We start from the raw sequence: 13,980 nt of genomic DNA, 5'->3' as shown, positions 1-13,980 counted from the left end.
GGGGCAGCTGCGGGCGCTGCGCTCCGTGTTCGCGACACAGCGGCAGGCGAAGCGGCGGCGCGTGGCCCTCAGGGCCGTGGTCAAGCTCGAGGACCCCCAGGAGCTCTCCCCGCTGCCCTGCTCCTCCGTGGCGGCCGAGGACTGACGGCTGGGGCGCTGCAGGGCCGGGCGGAGCTGGCCCAGGAGGCTGGGCGCCTGGGGTGGGGTCTCAGTGACCTGGGGCGGCCCTTCCCGCGTGTCCTGGTCCATCGCGGGCTGACCGTGTTTTCTGTCCTGGCGCGTGAACGTGAGGAGTCCTTCTGGAAGGGTCCTCCAAACCGAAAGCGTACCAGAACGTCCCTTGGCCGGAACCCAGGACCATGCCGGGCGGATTCTGGCCTCGTGTGCGCTGGCTGAGCCCTGCCGTGTGCACGAGTGGAGACGTCTGTCCATCCTCGAGGAGAAAAGCCGGCCCTCGGGCCAAGCGATGGCAGTCCGTGCCGCCCCTGGACGGGGCCAGCGTTACCCACGGCCCGGCCCGCCCTCCCCGGGGCCTGGGTCCTGCCGCGTGGCCACCGTCACTGTGTCAGGGGGGCGCCGGCACCTGGGACTCCGCTTTTGACCGTGAGTCAGCAGAGCAGGCTTTATAGGCAGGTGTCCTCCCCCTGCTCACGTGTCCCCACTTCAGCCACGGGTGCACCCAGCCGCACCGGCCTCCCGCCCGTTCCTGCTGGGACCACAGAGTGCGGGGGCCGCACGCCGCGCTGGCCCGACAGAGTCCCTCCCCCGCCAGTGCAAGCAGGACCAGCCCCCAGGGCTGCCCGCCGCCGGCGGGTCTGGTGTCCCCTGGGACTGTCCCCCGGGACTCCACGCTTCCTACCTGCGTGCTGTCGAAGCTCAGGGCGTTCTGAAGCGAGCCCCGGGCTGTGCCCGCACGACAGGCACTGCAATGAGCTGCCTAGGTTTCTGGTGACACTTGAACCCCCGTGTCGGGCTCTTCACGCCTCGGTGGCGCGTGTGGGCCCCATCTGGCCGTGGGAAGACGCGGTCGCTCCTGTGTCTGCCGGCCGCCTCCAGCCTTGCCTCTCATCGGTCGTGCTCCCCTCCTCGCGGGTGCTCTCCCCGCTGCACCCCTGCATTCACGGCCCGGCCACCAAGCGGGCTCAGCGTTTCCCTTCCTCCGCTTGCTGTGCGTCGGGAGCCACAGGAAGTGCATTCGCCGTGCAGGCAGCCTCCCGATGTGTTTGCGTCTTTCTGGACACAGGTGACAGCCGTGCGTGCTTCCGGGGTGCGTGCGAAGGTCGGGGACTAAGCGCAGGCTGTGGCAAGAGTCTCGTCGCCAAGTTCGTGGGCCACGTCTCTGTGCTGCTGTCGAGTCACGGCTGCCTGCGGCGTGGGGGCGGTCAGGTGTCGGGAGTCACCGGAGCGCCTCCCCTCGATGGCAGTGGCAGCAGAGGCGGACGGACGGGGTGGGGGAGCAGATGGGATTCCTGGCTGGCTCCTCGATCCCCTGTGGATGCCTAGTCCGGTCAGACTCCAGACCCCAGGCCGTGGATTCTTGTGCCCTCACGACCTGCCCCCTGTCCTGGCCGTTTGAGGGCCAAACAATAAATGCTCGTCACCGGATGGCCTCGGGAGTGTCTGTCCTCCAGGGTCTCCTAGAACCAGCCACGGAGCTTGGCGCTGCTCGGGAGGTTCTGGCCGGAGCAGGACAGGCACCTGGAGGCCTCTGGCGGAGCGAGCTTCCCCAGGCTGACTGCAGAGGGAGGTGCACGGCCACGTGCGGGGGTTCGCACAGGCCTCTGCACCCACCTGTCCTCACGGCCACCTGCAGGGGATCGCGCACGCCTCCGCGCCTACCTGCCCCCGAGGGCCCCTCCCAGCTGCCTGCCTGTCTCCCGCCCGGCGTCAGGCTCAGTGGTCAGAACATTTTAGCCTCAGAGTCTTTTTCCTCAAACAGCTGTGGGTGGAACCCAATAAGGGTGGATGTGAAATCGGAACGGGGCAGGACCCGTCCCCCTTCCTTCCCCTCCAGCCGCCGCTCAGGCACCTTCAGGCAGCCTGGGCTCCTCGTCTCCCGCGGGCACCTGGCCGGGCCCCGGCTGTCATCTCCTGCTGGTCCAGCCTGCTCACGCCTGTACCTCTGCACGCTCCCACCTGGGCCAGAGGCAGCCCTGGGCCACGGTCCCCACGCATGATTCTGGAGGGGCGGGGTGCGAAGAGATGCAGACAGTGTTTTCCACTGGGGGCCCTTGGTGCAGGGGACGCAGAACTTGGGGCAAACAGGACCCACCCGTGCTGCTGCCCGCTGAGCTTCTCAGGGTCGGGGGCATCCCAGGTGCCAGCTTGAGTGGCCTCCTGGTGTGGGAATGTGCTGATGCCACTGCCATTCAGCCTGGAGCGTGTTAAGTGCCTGCTCTGTGCTGGGCTTCGAGCTCGGCCTGAGGCCGGAGGGCGATCAGTGGCCCCTGTCCTGCCTCCCAAGGGCACAGGTTTCCTGAGAAGGGCAGGAAGTCGGGGAGGCTGGAACAGGTGGGGGGCTCCTGGTGGCTTGCTGGGGTGTTTGTGGGCCCATGAGGCCGCTACAGAGACCATAGGTCCAGCACATTTCAGCCCCAGCCAGCAAGTCCAGGAGGACCATCGGGGCGGGGCGGGGTTGGCGGCTCGCTGGGCGGAGCCAGCCTCCCCAGCCTACTCGTTACAAGACTGTCTTTCCAGTCCCCACCCTGGTGTCTGCTCCAGCCGCCAGAAGCAAGCCGTGTTCACTTCCTCCAAGCATCCTCTTGGCAGGCATGCGTCACTTCTCTTGTCCCTTGGGCCGGGTCCCCGGCACAGGTGCCACCAGCCCCAGCGGCTTCTGGGCCTGTGGTTGTGCAGAACATAAGGGCCCACGCTGCGGAGCAGCCCGGGAGAGCCGGGGCCAGGTCTCCTGACCGCCCCCCTCAGCCACGCTGTCTGGGCCTCGCCCGGCTCCTCGGGGCCATGGAGGGCAGGTCTGTCTGGAGGGCCCAGGGTGTGGAGGATGGGGCGGGCCTCCACGAGGGAGGGGGCCCCCTCCGCAGTGGCCCAGAGAGCCGCAGTTGCCGCCCCCACCCACCTCCAGAGCCCACGTCCCTCCACCGAAGACCGCCTGCACTGCAGCGCAGGGTGAGGTCCAAGGGTGCTGGCGGACGCGGAGAACGAAGCGCAGGGGGAGAGGTGGATGGGCTGGCCGGGAAGACTCAGACTCCGGCTCAGGAGCTGTTCCTTTGAAGGGGCCGCGTTTGTCACTGATGACAACAGTAGGGCGCGCAGCGGGCAGGGGGCGGGGCCCGGTGGCCTCTATGGGCAGGGAGGACAGACAGACAGCTTCGCCAGGGCGGTTCTCCCAGGGTGTCTGTGCGCCAGCCGGAGGCCAGCGGCGGGAGGCTGGGGCCAGCGCTGCCGGCGGAGGGGAGAAGCCGGCCCACCGCCTGCTAGACCAGCGGTAACATGACCCGGTCGGTGGCCCGTGCCCGGGACTGCCACAGGACGTTCCTGCAGCACCTAGTCTCCCACCTGGAGGCACAGGGAGCCAGCCCTGTGCAGCCCAGACCCCGGGAACAGGAGGCTACCGAAGTGGCGCGTGAGGTGTGGGGTTGAGGAGGAGGAGACTTGAACTTGGCCCTTGCAAATACGCTCAGAGGAAAGGAAACCATCATCGAACGGAAGGGAAAGGAGTGGACGAAAGTGCATCTAACAGAACCAATGAGAGTATCAGAAATACCAAAAAATAAAAGAACCAAGTGGAAATTGTGGAGCCGTAAAGTAAGTAACCGGGATGGAAGGTTCACTACGGGGGCCCAGCAGTCGCTACGAGCTGGCAGAAGAAAGAATCCGCGATCTTGACTGACCTAGAGACCCACAGGGCCCCACGGAGCACAGACGGTAAAAGGGAAGAAGAGAAACGGCCTCGGAGAAACGGGCGCCCACGTGCGCGCCCTCGGAGCCCCGGGACGGGGAAGGCAGGAGACCGGAAGGAAAGAATAAGCAGAGAAACCGTGGCCGAAAAATCGCCGCGTTTATCAGGAAACGCCCGCCGACAGATCTGCAGGCGCGGTGCGAGGCTGGCCGCTGACCCCGGGGCCGCGAGCTCGAGGGCGTCCTGCAGCCCGTCCTAGAGAGCGAGCCGTGTCCGCAGATACGCTAAACCCAGGAGAGTCTGGTCCTCGCGGGCCCACCGGCTGAGAAACACTGAAGTTCTTCAGGCTCAAAGCAAGGAGCCCGACGGCAGTGCAGATCCACCCAGAACAAAAAGGCCTGGGAACGATAGTTCTGTCCTCACGGGGACAGTGTCCACTGACCCTCAGATGTCCCCGTGGGGGATGGCGGGGGGGGGGGACTTCCTCTGCAGCGTCTTTAAAAGGCATAACGTCCCACAAAGTGGTCATCTTGGCCCCGAGTGCCGGAGTTCATCGCGTCCCCGGTGTGCCGTGTGTCGGGGTCAGGCCGCTGTCCCCAGCAGGAAGTGAGCAGGGCACGTCTGCAGTCCATTCTGGCCGGCCTGGGAGCGGCCGCTCGGGAAGGAGCTCAGAAGTAGTGACGGACACGTTACAAACTAAAATGCTACGTTGGAAGAAGATCTAAAAGTCGCAGACGAGGGCTGGAGGGACCGAGAGGCCCAGGACCCTCGGCAGCAGGGCGTGTCTGCCCCCCCCCCCCCCCCCCCCGCCCCTGCCGAGGCGGCAGCGTGGTCCTCATTGTGCAGAGCAGGCGAGGCCCTGGGCCACAGCCAAGGTCTTGCTGCGGCCCCTGGAACGTGTCATGCCACGAGAGGGGTCCGGGGCACACCACCCACGGGCCCCTCGCTCCAGCCGGGCCTGTGCTTGCGGCCTGTGTCCCTGGCCACCGTCCCCTCTGGGAGCCGGGAAGGACAACGCACTCCCCACTGCCGTTTCAGGCCACGCGGGACCTCTGGGCGCGCTGATTTATTTAAAATTGACCTTTCTCAGTAAACTTGCCTTAGAGAACGTGTTCTGCGTCTTGGTGACGAAGCACAGGTCACGCTGGTGTGAGCCAGGCTGTCTCCTGCAGGCCCTACACGGGGTGGGCACTTCCCGTGCCCCATCCCAGCAGGGGCCCGAGTCTTCACCTCTGTGTTCGCCGACACCCCCCCTCCCACCGGAGCCCTGTGCCCCGCTTTCCCACCCCAGCGGTTTCCGGGGGGTGAGGCATGAGAGGTCTCCCACAGAGACCAGGGAAGGCAGCTTCGGGGCAGGGGTCAGGGTTGGGCAGTGGCTCTCCATGTGCAGCAGGACCCCAGAGGGGCGCTGCCCCCTCCCGCAGCCGGTCCTCACCCTCCAGCCTGACGCTGGGTGTGCTTCCTGCTCGAGGACTCGCTGTCTACACCTGTGGCCATCCATCTGGACCGGGGACCTCCGAGAAGGCGGGACACGCTTTTCCTTACCAGACCCCGTGCAGGGCTGGCACAGAGGGATGTTCAGGGGGCAAGGGCGGGGGCAGCAGTTCTCATGACTGAGAAAGGTCTGCTGAAGCCCAGTGCTGACGGCCTTAGTGGCTGGGAGCCACCAGTCCCCAAGGCTGTGTGTGCATCCCGCCCTCCAGTCCCAGAGACCCACAGAGGCAGGAGGGAGAGGCAGCCGGCTCTGAGGAGCCGACCCCGAGTGGGCACAGCTAGGTGCCCGGCAGAGAAACGGCATCACTGAGCCAATACAGACTCGGGAGCCAGCGGAGCCTAGGACAGCCTCGCGTGCCCGTAGTGAGGAAAGGTCGCTCTCGAAGCGCCATCCAGGGCCTGAGGCTGTGGGTGTGGGTGACTTGTTTATAAAGCCTCTACTGAGGGCCTGGGGGCTGCCTGGCCAGCTGGACAGAGGGGACCAGGATGAGGGCTCAGAGAGCCCACGGCATGGCCCAATGCCAGTGCCGCTCGCAGCTGGTCCGGAGGGGCACAGTGGCCCGTAGACACCATCAGAGAGACGGCAGACGACCTTTGAGCATGTGACCCCCAAAGTCACCGTGAGCCCCCACCAGGGAGGGGCCTCTGTGGCCCCCAAGCCAGGGGAGGAGGTGCTGGGTATGGGACGCCAAGGTGGCGGATGCACCTCGGGACCTGTTTCGAGGGACGTGACCTGCAAAGGCAGGGCCCCCGCCGCTGGGAGGAGGGGCGTCCGGCCTGGAGGTGAGCACGTGGGGGCAGCCCCGGTCCCGCTGGCCCAACACTCGGGTGTGTGGGGAGGCCCTCGGGGCAGCTGAGAGGCCCACAAGGTGGTGACTCCCCAGGCGGAAAGACCCTGGGCAGGAGGCCAGGAGCAGGAGGGAGGCTGTCGCCAGGTGTGGGCCCCTGCCCTGCGGGGGGGTGGGGGGGGAGTGTGTACCAGGGGGTCTCGGCCAAGGCAGCCAGGGGCCTGTGGAAGCTAGCAGGGGCCTCCGGGGCTTCTAGGCTGGGCTGCAGCTCCCCCGGCCCCACCCTGGGCTTTACTGGGTTATTTCTCCAGCCAGGGAGACCCTGAAGGGACAGAGACTCCAGTGGCCTCTCCATCCCCCTGACAGCAGGTATGTCTTGAGCCTGGGATGGGTCCCTAAGCAGGGGCTGGCCTGTGCCCTGGCGAGGGGGCTCTGTGGCCTGCGTGACCAGGCCGGGACGCGCCCTCACAGCTTCACAGCCACTGAGACGGCTGTGCAGGCCCTGGCTGGCTCCTTGCCTCTGCTCCCACCGGGTCACCCTCCCAGCCTGAACCCTGCGGTGGGACAGCTCTGCCCCTGATCAGTTCCCCCCTCACCTGGTCATAGTTGGCTGGCACTTTCCCCCTCCCTGCGCTTTCCCTGCCCGCCACATCCCTGTCCCTCCTGCCGCTCTGGGCCCGGAGGCCCTGCTACTGCAGAGGCAAGGGCGGAGGTCCTGTCTAGACGTGGGGAGGGGGTGACAAACATGGCCAGACACACAGCCTTTGGGGAAGCGCTCAGCAGGAGGCTGGTGGGTGCCTGGGGCCGCCTCCCGCTCCTGTGGCCAGCCCGCCACAGCCCACGCCCTCTTCCCACTTGAATAAGTCATTTTGCCCTTTTTATGGGGCAATAATTTTAATAAATGGCTTTTTTCTGTGAGCCCAGCGCGTGAGGCTTCGTCTGGGCTCTGGAAGGCGCCCGTTGGCAGCAGCTCTAAGGAGGGCGCCCGTACGGCTCTTGTGGCTCCAGAAACGAGGTCACGGGCTCTCACTGTACCTCATTATTCAGTTAAACAGATATTAAAACAACAGAGAGGGGTCCGGGCAGGTGAGGGGAGGTGTCAGAGGGAGGGCGGCTTCCTGGAGGGCGGAGCCGGTGCTAGCCACGCCTCCAGGCCCTCCCAGGTGCCCACCCCCTGGCCTCCCTCTGCGATGGGCCCGCCTCACCTCACTTCACTCCTGAAGCTGGAGTGCCCGCAGGCTTCTGACCTCCGGGAGAACTGAGGGCTCTGCCCTGCAAAGACAGCTGCCCCTCCCCCCCCCCACCTCCGAAGGGCTGAAGATTCATGTGCGAAACAATTAAGTCAATAAAAAGCCTTCCTGTTTATTGAACCCCATCCAAGTGTTCAATTAATTGAATTGTCCTCTCCAGCCTGCCCTCTGCCAGGTGACAAACCTTTGTGGGCTGCTCTCTCTCAGTGGTCACTTTTTCTGTCCCTGCTCTGGGCACCCTCGGGGCAGCCCTGGGGATTCCCTGAGTCAGAGGGGAGGGGTGGGGAGCAGAGTAGAAACACTGAGTTGAGTCGGGATTTCTGTGCCGCGGGAGGCAAGCCTGGGAAAGGCGGGCCTGTGGCTGAGCTGCTGGAGGGACAGACAGACGGACAGCGGGGCGGGGGCCTGGGGCCGTGGGGAAGCCCTGAGAGTCTTTTGCTCAGTCCTTTGTCAGCAAACGTTTACTGAGCACCTACTCAGTATGGTCAGTCTAGGTATGGGCGGTCTAGGGCCTGGAAAAACTGGGAGGGGCTGGGAGGTCAGGCACCCCTCCTGCCCCACCCCCGGTGGCAGTTCTGGGGGCCGTGTCCTCCGGCCCTGCCCAGTCAGGCCTGGGAAGCCGTCCAGGCCTGCCTGCCCCTGCCCCCTCCCCCCACCCCTCCTCTGTCCCTTTTGTCACACGTATGGAGCCCCGGTGAGTGCAGACCCTGCAGGCAGGCCGCTGTGGCACAGGGCTCCCGGCCAGAGGGAGACCGTCTAGGAGGAGAGGCTTGGCTGCTCACAGCGTTCGCCGTGAGCCTAAGACCGTCAGAGGCAGTTTCCGGAAAGAGCCGTATCAGGGAGGAATGAGCACCAGGCTGTTGGGGGACATGGTGTGCACAGACAGGACCCCAGTCGCGCCCTGCGTTCTGGGGCTCGGGTCTGGGTGTCCTGAGGTGCTGGCCTGCCAGATCGCAGTGCAGCCAGGAGCGCACCGCCTTTGTGGTCACAGAGACCTGGGGCTCAGTCCTCGCCCTGCCACATATGTGACCCTGGACAGGGTCTTCCTCCAGGACATCTGGGAGGCCAAGCGAAGTATGTGGGAACATGGCCCCCACAGAGCGGGTGCTCCCCTGGGTTCAGCAAACAAACATTCCCTCATTCATTAACTTCAGTCGTTCACTCGCTCATCCATGAGCACCCCCATCCTTGCATCTAATCATTTACTCACCCTTCTATCCACTTACCTAGCCTCTTACCCAGCCAGCCACCCATGCATTAACTCATTCACCCACTCACCTACCCCTCCACCCATCCATCCACCCACCCATCCATCCACCTACCCATCCATCCATCCATCTGTCCGTCCATCCATCCATCCATCCATCCATCCATCTGCCCATGGATGAATCCACCCATCTATGAATTCATGCATCCATCCTTCCGTCCATGCATCTATCCACCCATCAGTGTATCTACCAACCCACCCATCCATGCATCCATCCATCTTTCTGTCGATCCATCCCTCACCGAGCAGCCTGCCGTGATTTTGTTCCCTCCGGGAGCTTACTGCGTTAGGTCTCCTTTACTCCTGGGGACAACTGGGGCCATGCCTTTCCCATGCTTCGAATAAGAGTTTACCATGTGTTCCTTGTCAGTCACCTCTTGCATTCACAGTCCCCGTGTAGGTGTTCCTGCCCTAGAGATGGGAACAGAGGCCCAGAGAGAAAGGCAAATTGCTGGTAGGCCACAGATTAGACCAGCTGAGATGTTGGGCTTCTTCTCAGACTGTGCTGAACCTTCTTGAATGTCCTCCACTTAGACTTCTACTCTGCTCCCTGTGGGTGCCAGGGTGTCCTGCGCCCTAGCACCCCTCATCTTGCTGCATCCAGTGAATGAAAGTATCCTCACCCTTTACAGGTGAGGAGCCTAAGGCCCAGAGGAGCTGGCTTCCCTGTGTCTTCTCCTCTGGGCACCCACTGGGAGCAGGGGTAGCATCCTGAGTCATGTTCATGGCTGATCCACTGCCCTTGACAGTCACCTAGGCCACCAAGACACCATGCCTCAGAAAATCTCCGAGATGGAGGGAAGGTTCTAGAGCCTTGGGGTGCAGGTCTTTTCATAATAAATCCACTCACACCTTTACCGTATAGCCAGTCACCACCCCGCTTCTCTCCATAGAGCTGTTTGCCTCCTCAGACAGCCCAGAAATTTCCAGAGTCCAGTTTTTCTCCTGGACATATGTATGCCAAGCCAGAGTGCGGGACTTGACCTGGCTCCACTTCACGAATCAGGTGTCCTTGGTCCCCTGGCCCAGACGGGAAATAAATCCATCAGCAGCCACGGCCTCCGGTGACCATGGCAGAATGTGGGCAGAAGGGATATGGTGGGACCAGAGTGGGCAAGTCGAGTGTCCCCAGTCCAACCAGAGGTGCCAGGACCCATGCCGCAGCCTCGTCGGATCTGCACTGGGACTTCCTGGTCCAGTGGCCTTTCCCACCAAGTGCAGAAGTGCTGCTGGGTGGGGCTCACGGTGCCACCCTGCGAGGTGCCCTCACGCTGCCATCCAGAGTCACCGCACGAACCTGGGTGCCGTCAGCACAGGGCTCTCTTAGGGTGTCTGCTGCCCCCTTGGCCTGGTTCTCTGGTCCCCTCACCCCTGCGCTGGTTCGTCCCACCCTCCCCGGGGACTTTTTGCCCACCATGTGCCATTCCTGGGCATTGGGGCCACTTAAGGGGCCATGATCTGAAGGGGGTGACAAATATGTCACCAACCAATTCCAGAACATTCAACATTCAACGTGCTTAGGACCTGGCACGTGTGATGTGCATGGGTTGCATCACTGAGGGCTCTCTGGAAGGGGCCACTGGCCAGCGTCAGGGAGGGATGGGCAGTCTAGGTGGGGGTGCAGCAGGGGCTCTGCCAGACCAGACAGCAGAGGACAAACGTAACAGCTGTGGAGGGACTCAAACAGGGGGACACCACCTCTTTATCCTTGCTTGGCAGTGGCTTCCAGAAACACACCCTCATGCCCCATGTCCTAAGCTGTTGGACTCCTGACAGCTCCTAGTCTCCACCTTCACCCACTCTCGCCCCCACCCATCCCGTACCTGCCCACCCCAGGGGACCACGCCTACCCCACGGGGCCACGCCCACTCCAGGGGAGGAGGCCCAGGAGCTGGAGGAAAACGCACAGAAAATGCAGAGGTGGGATTTTATTGTTATGTTTGCTTCAGGCTGGAAACAGTGCCTGGCACACAGAAGGTGCTCAGGTGATTCCCGCCTCCGGGCTGCCGCCTGCTCGCTGTCTGCCTCGCCCTCGGCCACCCGCCTGACCACTGGTTGTCACCACGGAGGTGGGGCTTCCTGGACTCCTGCCTGCCCCCCTGGTCCTGGGCCCCCAGCAGTGAGGTCCTGTAGCTCCGCCCCTAGTCACAGGCCACTCACGAGGGGAAGCCAAGGAAATGGGTCCGGCTCCCTCCCCCAGACGCATCTTGACCCCCTACGGGGACTGGGACGACAGGAGCCCGGGGGGGGGGGGGGGGGGGGGGGGGGGGGGGGGGGGGGGGGGGGGAGGGAGGGGAGTCTTAGCTAGGATGGATTTGACCCCAAATTCCAGTCCCGCCCCTCCCTGGCTGTCACCTCCCATGGCCCCTGCTCTGCCACCCACAGCGCTTGCGGGCTCCCCTCCCCAACCCCCACCCCTCCTGCTGGACCATGCCCTCCAGGACCCACCGCCCAGTGGGTGCAACCAAGCGGGAGCGATGGTGCCGCGTGGTGCCTGCCAGGGTGGCAGGAGGCACAGCTCAGGGGTGCCTCTTCTGTCCTTGCCTCTTCTCAATGACCCTGAAGGGGACATGGGGACCCAGCAAGGGTCCCAGGCAGGAGCCCCTCCGTGACAGCGGCTTCCCCCCAAGCCCTTCAGGAGCAGGCAGCAGAGGCCCCTGGACTGGCCCCAGGACTCGGTCAGGAGCTCTCTCAGCGGGGGACAAAGCCACACGCCTCTCTGAGACCGGGGCGCACGGGAAGTCCAGCTCTGGTCACCCACTGCCCGTGTGGGGAGACCAAGGCCTCCGTCTGGCTTGAGTTCATGGCACTGGGCTTCGGGACCCCATAAACTGCTCCCTGTCACCTCTCTGGTCCCAACCAGACCTTCCAGGCACATGGGCCTTTGGAGGTGGAGAAGGCCAGTCGGGGGGGCTGGGTGTGTGGGCTGTCGCCACGGCTACCCGGCCTCAAAGAGGTCCCCACGCGTCCCTGGGCCACGGACGTCTGCCGGTGTGGTGCCCAGCCAGCCTGTGTGCCCACCTCTCTGGACCGTGGGCAGGAAGGCATTGTCCCAGAGGACAGGCTGGAGCCCCGGGCCCTGGGGGGTGGGGAGGGGGGCGTCCCACAGCCCTCTGTGTCAGCCAGCAGTCCTGGGACAGGGCTCCGGGGCCGAGTCCCACCCTCTTGGCCCCAGTGGGACTGAGGGCGAGCCCCAGGCACAGCAGGGTGGGGGGCGGGTGGGGCTTCTGTGTCTTCGATTCTTGGGCTCCTCCCACCGCCCCCAGACTGACTAGGCTGTGAGGTGTGACTGTCGCCCATCTGTCACACCCTCTCCAGGGAAATTGTCCAGCCCGGGCACAGGGGGTGTGTGAGTGGGGGCACCCCACCGACCCCTCTCGGACCAGGGGCTTTCTTTGTGGTCTTGCCTGGTCTGCAAAGCGCCCTCTGCTGGACGCAGGAGGGAGTGCGGGTGACTCCAGCCCACAACCTCTGCCAGCGCCCCTGGAAAGGTTCCGGTCAGCCCGCAGTCAGGGATCTGCTGAGCCCGGCCTGGGTGGGCCCGTGTGTGTCTGGGTGGCCGAGAGATGGGGTGAAAGCCAGGCCTCCCCTCCCAGCCTCCAGGGGGCCCCTCCTTTTCTGAACCAACACCCACCTCTTCTCCCGTCCCTTCCCTGACCTCTCCTCTTCCACCTCCCACCACCCACAGTCAGCCGGGTCCTTGTCATTGCCCAGAACATCGCCCCGCCCCCCAGTTTCCCCACCCTTCCCAGCCTCCTTCCACCCCAGGGAGACCCCAGCGCCCAAGCACGACCCCCACGGGTCCCTGAGCTTCTTAGGGCTTAGGCCAGTCCCTCTGGGCAACCTACGTGCCCACCACAGGCAGGCATGTGCTCCTTAAATGTCAGAAGAACTAAACGGAGGTCACAGCCACGGGGGAAGGCACACTTGAGGTCCTGCAGAATATGGACAGGCGTGGACCAGTCAGGACCCAGGGCTGGCACAAGTGCCCAGTAAGGCTTCCTCCTGACTGCAGGGGCGGTGGGCGCCCACCCAGCCTGCGCTCCAGACTGTGCTCCAAACCCGGCATGACATCGAGCCCTGATCGCAACCACAGGCTGTCCTAAACCTGGTCACACGCTGGCCCTGACCCTGGTCACACGCTGGCCCTGACCCTGGTCACACACTGGCCTGACCTTGGTTGCTCTCTGGACCCTGACCCTTGTCACACTCTGGGCCCTGGTCCAGGGTGACAATTGAACCCTGACCCTGGTGACACCGCGAGCCTTCCCCTGGGCCCTGCACTCTCTCAGCTCATGAGAAAGACGAGACCAGGGAGCCTGGAGCCCTGTGTGTGTTTGACTCTTAGAGAAGCCGGGAGCCTGTGCTGGCTTCCTGCGACCTCCCGGTGGTGGACTCAGCGCTGCCCTCTGTCGGAGCACTCCCTGGCCCCGCCCATCACAGCTGCAGTTTGGACAGTGGTTCCAGGCCCTCTGGGCGACAGTAGTGGTGGGTAGGGCGGGGGACAGGTGGTCGTGGGGCTGGGCTCCTCACGAGTCCGCACCCCGGCCGCTCCAGGAAGCTGTGCTTTCCTGCACAACGGATCAGGTCCAGGTTGCACGGTGAGCAGGGGCCCACAGGGACCAGAGCTGAGACCCCTCTGTGCCAGGCTCCACCCTCAGTGGCCATGGGTCTTTAGGGTCCTGTGGCCACCTGTCCAGTCACCAGCTGGAGTCCGTGGGCTGTAGGTCCCAGGGTGGGGCTGAGGCTCGAGAGGCAGCTGGGGGCCTCCTGCGGGGCCAGGGAACGCTCTTGCCCGGGCCCCGGGCTCACCCGGACCCACCTGAGGGGCCTGTAGGTAGATGCGGGCTGGGCCCCGGGGCTGCGGGGCTGCGGAAGAGCCTGAGACAGCTTCCCAGAGGGGACGCTGGGAGGGCAAAAGAGCGAGCCCTATGAGAGCAAAAGGTCCAGGGGGGAAAGGACCATCATCCAGGAGGGCGCGGGTCACCGTCCAGAAGGGGTAAGGGTCATCATTTAGGAAGAAGCGGGACCGCGTCTAGGAAGGGGCGGGACCAGCCTTCAGGAGGGGGTGGGGCCAGCGGCAGGATGGGGCGGGACCAGCATCCAGCAGGGGGCGGGACCAGCCTCCAGGAGGGGGTGGGGCCATCACCTAGGAGTGGGGTGAAGCAGGAGGGAGCCCATATCCCTTCTTAAGTCCTCTTTCTCCTTCCTCGGACCCCCACCCCCCCTCGAGCAACATGCCCTGCAGCCTGACCGACAATTAGTCAGAAGCTGAGGCCTCCGGCCAGCAGCCCCGCATACAAACTCGGGAACACATGTGTC

At 64.5% G+C, this 13,980-nt stretch overlaps 1 protein-coding gene across 1 annotated transcript in view; it reads left to right on the top strand.

The window, feature by feature from the left end:
* The window catches only part of JRK (Jrk helix-turn-helix protein), a 5,397-nt gene extending 1,948 nt beyond the window's left edge, over positions 1-3,449 (top strand). The window contains exons 3-5 of the mRNA XM_029923338.1: positions 41-286; positions 668-1,381; positions 3,367-3,449. Coding sequence (XP_029779198.1) covers positions 41-286; positions 668-1,381; positions 3,367-3,449 — 1,043 coding nt within the window. The remainder of the gene's footprint in view (positions 1-40; positions 287-667; positions 1,382-3,366) is intronic.
* Positions 3,450-13,980: the final 10,531 nt, after the last annotated feature.

This window comes from Suricata suricatta, chromosome 15, assembly GCF_006229205.1.
Source record: "Suricata suricatta isolate VVHF042 chromosome 15, meerkat_22Aug2017_6uvM2_HiC, whole genome shotgun sequence".
In the NCBI taxonomy this organism is placed as follows: Eukaryota; Metazoa; Chordata; class Mammalia; order Carnivora; family Herpestidae; genus Suricata; species Suricata suricatta.
The sequence above is the reverse complement of the archived record's forward strand: the minus strand, read 5'-3'. Positions and strand labels throughout refer to the sequence as shown.